General features: G+C 44.7%; 1 protein-coding gene across 7 annotated transcripts in view; it reads left to right on the forward strand.

Moving 5' to 3' along the window:
• The window catches only part of TIMM10 (translocase of inner mitochondrial membrane 10), a 238,798-nt gene extending 232,504 nt beyond the window's left edge, over positions 1–6,294 (forward strand). For 3 of the 7 annotated variants that reach the window (XM_053398372.1, XM_053398356.1, XM_053398366.1), the window contains exons 2-3: positions 811–911; positions 5,970–6,294. In XM_053398372.1, the coding sequence (XP_053254347.1) occupies positions 841–911; positions 5,970–6,171 (273 nt within the window). In that variant the 5' untranslated portion in view covers positions 811–840 and the 3' untranslated portion in view covers positions 6,172–6,294. Of the gene's footprint in view, positions 1–45; positions 139–235; positions 258–810; positions 912–5,969 lie in introns of those variants that run through there. The other 4 variants (XM_053398328.1, XM_053398338.1, XM_053398346.1 and 1 more) reach the window with 4 other exon arrangements.
• Positions 6,295–6,916: the final 622 nt, after the last annotated feature.

Below are 6,916 nucleotides of genomic sequence, written 5' to 3' on the forward strand. Positions count from 1 at the left end.
TAGTCCTTCGCTGGGAAAAGGAAAAACAGGCCGCCTAGAAAGGCATTATACCTGCCAGGAAGTCTCTATGGTTTCCCTGAAAGGCGCGCTGCGGAAGCGCCTGAAACTCGTGCTTCCGGTTGATATCTGCGGCTGGAGGTGAGCGTTGCTCGCGGTGAGGTAGACATGCTGTCCAATTGGCGGGAGTTGATGGGCAGAACAGCCCAGGCGGAGGACGAGGGGAGAGGACGGGAGCTCTTCGCTCCCTCCGTGCGCGTGTACGAGAGGAGGGGGGTTCACACAACCTGTGAGGAATGAGGGCGGTGCGGGGGTCAGGTTGGGAAGCAGTGAGCCGGCGGGATGGACGTTGCCCGTTTTACTTTTGAAAAGCAAACAGAGCAGCAGCTCCTGTGCTGTCCTTTTGGGTCCACATTCCCTCACCCCAAGCAGTGGTCTTCTGCATCCAGGTCAGACATCCCCTAATGCAGGGAACCTCTGGCCCTCCAGATGTTGCTGCACAGTAGCTTCCATCATCTCTGGCTATGGGCTGACTGTCTGAAGGGCTCCCTGTCCCTGCTTTAGTGGGTCAGCAGAGGGTCAGCGTCTGCTCTTGTCACAGCACTGATATGTTAGGTGGGGCGCAAACCAGCTCATACTTAACCGCCCTTTTACTGCCAGGACTGCAGATGGACCTGGCCACTGAAAAACTGAGCAGCGATCTAAAGTACAGACTAAGTGGCAACCTTGTTGATAGTGTGTGTGTGTGTGTGTGTGTGTGTGTGTGTGTACTACAGGTAGAGTCATTGGGTTCTGATCCTTTGTGTTCTCCAGCAGTGTCAAGGACAAATACTTGAATGTGTGATGGATCCTGTGAGGGCTCAGCAGCTGGCGGCTGAGTTGGAAGTGGAGATGATGGCTGATATGTACAACAGGTACCGACTAACCGCAAGCATGAGGGCACTCCTCAGTGGTGCTCATTTGAAATGTGACGCATAAGAGCTATGAAAACAATACGGGCACTGTATGCTGTGACTTGTGTTTTGCTTCTCTCCAAGTACCCCAGACTTTCCAAGATTATCCTTCTCCCACCAAAATGTACTATTTTAGGACCTATGCCTTACTAGACATTGTACAGAACATATTATTAATGTATACCACCCTTCATCCAAAGATCACAGGGTGGTTCACAAAATAGAAACATAGGATAACATCATATAATTGCCTTTTTAAAAAATCTGATCAAGGCTTCATGTGATTGAATTGGGAAGCTTACAGGTAGGACATACAGGCAAAGCATCCTTCCTTGTTGCCTGTCTAGCAGCTGGTGCTCACACGGGTACTGTATTTGAACATAGAAGTTTTACATAACCATAGCCATTGACGGATCTAGGTTTCATAACCTGGTGTCCATCATTGCATCTTGTGTCTGAGAATTCCTTATTGGGTAAAATGTTTACTTTTGTCCACCGTGAACCTACAGTATGTTAGTTTCATTGGGTAACACTGAATTTCAGTATAATTAGAAATGGCAAAAGATTCCTCTGTTCAGTCAAAATTTGATAAGTCTCTACCATGTTCCGCTTAGCTAAATTAAAAAAACCCAAATGCTCTAGTTGCTGCTTGCTAAGTGATCTAGCTGGCCCTGCGCAGGGGAGATTATATCACAAATTATGCTTTTATTGTGTTTTTATTATTATGCTCCATAAAATGTGTTCTTAATGTTGTATACTACCCTGGGATCTTTTGATAAAGGGTGGTATTTAAATTGAATTAATAGTAATAATAATAGATAGACAGACAGACATGGTGGGGATTTCAACAATTGGTTTAAAATATGCTTTGCCACCTTTTTGTTTTTAAGTGCCAACAATCTGGCTTAAATGGAACCGATTCCTTTTATACAGGCCCAGCTTATCCAAAGACATTCCCCAGTGCCTGTCAAATCCAAAGCCCTCCTCCAGATGCCACTACTTCATGCATGCATTGAGACCACACAGCTGTTCCTGTCTAGCTGGCCCTGTGCACATCAGAGAAAGCTACCTTGAAGTTCTTGACTCTAAGCCTCCTAGCTAGCAACCTAAATTTCTCTTTTAGGATCACACAAGTACTTTTCTCTGTGTCACTAGTGCCAACATGCACCATGGCCATTGACTCCTCCCCAGCAGTGTCTGCCAGTTCACTCTACAATCTGCATAACAGTCACATACTCAGTTATCTATATCTCTAATGATTGAATCACCCACGACCAGGATACCCCTGTCTCCGCCTGGAGGTGTATCCTTGGCATGAGAGGATAACAGCTCATTCCCCAATGACTGGGTCATTCTAAGAGTTCATTTTCCTCTTGCTCAGAGTGGTGCATTCCTTCCCCTAAAGCAGGCATGTTCAAAGTCCGTTTTGGGGGCCTAATCTGGCCTGCCGGTCAATTTAATAATTTAATCCGGCCCTCGTGGCAGTATATGTCATGGGGTAAAATTGTAAAAAAAGCTCAACAACTTTGGTCGGCCCTCATGCATGTTCACTTCATAAAATCTGGCCCTCTTTGAAAAAAGTTTGGGCACCCCTGCATAGAGAGTCGTTCTGTATGTCAGCAGAGGAGCTGTCACCTTGGGACACAGCTTGTCCCCAGAGGCCTTGTCCACCAACCTCTCTTGGCCTTATTTCAGGTCATCCACCTTGCCCTCAAGGGAACAAACTGAGGACCAGGAGCTCATTTTACTAAGCACACCCATTACTTTTATCCAAAAGGAAGATAGCTGTACGCGTGGCATTCTGTACAATTTATTGTTTGTTTACTTGGGAGCTTGGGACATGTTAGGTCACTAAGGGGCAGGCCAAAGTATTTTGCCCTGACCTCATCCTGCTGCTGAACTCACTCCTTGATGAGGCATCCACAGGGGCTCTCCTCTTGCTTGTGGACCAGGCTCCCTGGCTAGGTTTTTCCAGATTTATGTCCCTGGCTAGCTTTCCCCACTTGCTAATGCAGCTAGTTAGATCAGGAAGTTCTCATTTGAAAAACACCAAGTTGTAACACAACTGCTGGGCTTGTTCAAATTCCGGTGAGTAGGAATTTGGAAGGAGTGTGTGAATTTAGGTCATTTTAGCACCCTGGGTGGTCCAGGAATCAGCGTGTTTTTACATGAGTAGAATGTGTCCTTTTATTTAAAATGCATCTCTGGGTTATTTGTGGGGCAGAGGAATTCGTTCATTTCCCCCCCCCCAAAAAAAAATAGTCCGGCCCACCACATGGTCTGAGGGATGGTGGAGTGGCCCACGGCTGGAAAAGGTTGCTGACCACTGTTCTATACTGTCATTTTCTACCATCCTTTTTAACTGAAGTCTATACTATATTGAGCTTGATCTAAAAGCTAAGCCTGCTTTTTAAAATCTAGGCTTACTCTGTCACTAGTTTATTTTTGTTATTTATTTATGTATTATTTGTTTAAACAATTTGTATACTGCTTACCTACAATACTCTAAGCAGTTTAAAAAGAGGCAATCCAAAAATAAGTATAAATTAGAACTATACAATCAAACTACAATTAAAATGCCTGCTGGATTTGATTTTTTTTTAGTCCTCAGAGGTTCAGTCAGGAAGGGGCCTGTCTGACCTCAAGTGGAAGAAGTTCTATAAGACTGGGCCCACAATACTAATGGCAATACTGGTGGATACAAGCCTTGCATCTGAGCCTTAGGGAACCATTAACAGTGACTTCCCCAAAGTGACTTCCTCACTGATTGGACAGGAATCTAAGCCATTAGATGGTCCTTAAGGTATTCTGGACCAAAATGGTTAAGGGTTACTCTGTTGCATGGGGAATCATAAATCTGAGGTTGATTTTATGTTGTTTATTACCACCTCTCTAAAACTGAAATTTTATCTAGGTTTCTGCTATACTGTGGCCCTGCTTGAGTAGAGATGAAAGCTAGGTTTCTACAGACTTACTACCGCTAGAATTTATAGCTCCTGAGTTCTAAGTTTTACAGGATTAAGCTTTTAGCACACAGTGGTCTTACTGTGTTGTTTAAACCAATGATTTATATAAAAGGATCGTACTTACCCTCTAGTTGCTCAGCTGTTTAATTCGCTTGTTGCCTTGACACTGGAGCAGAGACACTTCGTTGCAGGGAATCTTTTTCAGACACCAAATAAGGCAAAGGAGTCAAGCAGACACTGACTACCACAGTCTTCAGCTGGAGGAAAAACATTTATTGAGATTTTTCTAGCCTGGAAGGCATGCAGTCTGGTCCTATGCACATTTATTTGAATGTTCGCTGGGGGCTTACACACAAGTAAGTGTGGAGGGACTGTAGCCATGCAAACTGATTGCATGCATGTTTATTTGGATGTAGCAGCTTAGATGTTCCTGAAGCTGGTTGGCTACTCAAAAACACTCCTTGTCTGCCTTAATGTACGTCTTAATCATTTCACTGTGAAGTGGACTGTGTGTCCCTGACGAAATGATTGCCTAGGGCTCAGTCGGTTAGTTTTTAAATGGGTATGACAATATCGTGTGTGTGTTGTACAAACTGATACAGTGGTACCTCGGATTACATACGCTTCAGGTTACATACACTTCAGGTTACAGACTCCGCTAACCCAGAAATAGTGCTTCAGTTTAGAACTTTGCTTCAGGATGAGAACAGAAATTGTGCTCCAGCGGCGGAGCAGCAGCAGGAGGCCCCATTAGCTAAAGTGGTGCTTCAGGTTAAGTACAGTTTCAGGTTAAGTACAGACCTCTGGAACGAATTAAGTACTTAACCTGAGGTACCACTGTATATTATGTTTGGGAAATAACTTGCAGCACATTCCTAACCATGTCTACTCAGAAACTAAACCCTATTGAATTTAATGGGTCTTACTCTCAGGTAAACAGGGTTAGAATTATAGCTTTAGAATCTTACACCTGATCTGCTGAAGAAATAGTCTAATTGACAGAAGTTCCCTGCAGTATGTGAAGGATGTCATTTGGGAGAGACAGTTGAAGGATGATGAGGGTTGTAAGAGAGACAGAGGAGGAGGAGGAGGAAGTGTGAGTGGTGATCAAGGATTTATACGGGAAAGTTGCCTGAGTGAAATTGTTTACAGGTAAGATTATGCAGACAGAAGATTTGAACCTGCTGCAGTAGAGAAATAGAGGTGTTTTAACAAGTTTCTTTAATCCCAAAGTTCATGATGCTGATTGACATTCGGTAGTGGTTATTCTGTGAACCACCCTGAAACCTTGTGATGAAGGGCAGTATATGAATTAGTAGATAATACATAAAATAATAATAGAGTTTTGCATTTGAATGCTTTGTGTGTGGGTTGTTTTTTTTTACTAATAAGGTACTGTCCTTTATCCCTATATCCTGGGGCAAAATTGGCAGCAGGTGAGTGAAGTGGTGCTGCTCATTTTTGCAAGAGTGTCAGGCAGATTACGAAGTCTGGAACTGAGATAAACCAGGTTACTCTGTTCTGTGGAGTTACGTACAGTTCCTAAGGGACACCAGGCAGCTGCTGGGTGACCTTGGGCTAGTCACACTTCTTTGAAGTCTCTCAGCCCCACTCACCTCACAGAGTGTTTGTTGTGGGGGAGGAAGGGAAAGGAGAATGTTAGCCGCTTTGAGACTCCTTAAAGGGAGTGAAAGGCGGGATATCAAATCCAAACTCTTCTTCTTCTCTTCTTCTGCTTTGCATGTGTTCAGAGCAGCAGAGGCAAGGCCATTGGTAGCCCCAAAAGTGGCATCTCCTGCTTGAAGTGGCAGGTTGCAGAACTTTGGCACTGACGAAAACACAGATTTCTTTAGGATGACTGTGTTGGTGATCATTAGAATTTGGGTGGTGGTAGGGGAGAAACATCATGGCTTTTAAGGCTTTGATAGAGAGCTTTTAGGCAAGAACTGTGATGTGCTTGTTTTAGCTGAATATAAGTAAAGCCGGCTCGGAACAGCCAAAAGATGGCCACTTCCTTCCGCTCACGCTCTGTTCTTTCCTTGCTGTGCCCCAGAATGACCAATGCCTGCCATCGCAAATGCGTCCCTCCACACTACAAGGAGGCTGAGCTGTCCAAGGGAGAGTCTGTGTGCCTGGATCGCTGCGTCTCCAAGTATTTGGACATCCATGAGCGCATGGGCAAGAAGCTGACGGAGCTCTCAATGCAGGATGAGGAGCTGATGAAGAGGATGCAGCAGGGGGCTGGGCCAGCGTAACACCAACAAATACACGCGCACACTTTTGATAATGGACAACATGTGCTTACCACCCCCTTTCCCCTACTTTGTGCCTGGACTGTGTGTTGATCCCTCCTTCTGCCAATAAAATGTTGAACATTATATTATCTGTTAACGACCAGGTATGCTGGAGTTTTCGTCCTTCCTTGCTAGGCCTGATGGAAGATGAGGGCAATCTGCGATTCTCTTGCCAAGGGAGATCCTCTTCACCTGTGGGGTCCTATAGAGCTTGTGCCAGCGCATAAATTTGAAGGCTGCAGAGAGACTGAATGCCCTTTGGCACATTCTGTTCTTCTGGGTGGATTCACTTTCCTAAAAGCCGGTTTCACAGGTGGTTTTGGTGACTTCTTGCTGCTCTCTTGCAATAGCAGAACAGTGGTAGAAGCAGAGTTTATAATCTTTCTTATTTAGGTAATGCTTCAATTACAAGACGTGCTATTTAGACTAAAAGAGTTGAAATGTAGTCCAGTGTTTCCCGACCATGGCCCCCTTCTGACCTGGTTTCCTTCCTGTGGCCTCCCCATGGCCGGGGGGCGGGGCAGCAGCCCCCCAAATAAGTAAAAATCAATATAAATCTGAGGTTCTGCCCCCCTAACAAAAGCCTGCCCCCCTAACAAAAATCCTGGCTATGCTCATGCCCCCCCCCAGTCGTACTGGTAGAAAGGGCCTATTTCAATGTTTTGTTTGTAAATAGAACATGTTTTATTTATAATTTTTATAATTT

Source organism: Podarcis raffonei, chromosome 1, assembly GCF_027172205.1.
Source record: "Podarcis raffonei isolate rPodRaf1 chromosome 1, rPodRaf1.pri, whole genome shotgun sequence".
NCBI classification, from domain to species: Eukaryota; Metazoa; Chordata; class Lepidosauria; order Squamata; family Lacertidae; genus Podarcis; species Podarcis raffonei.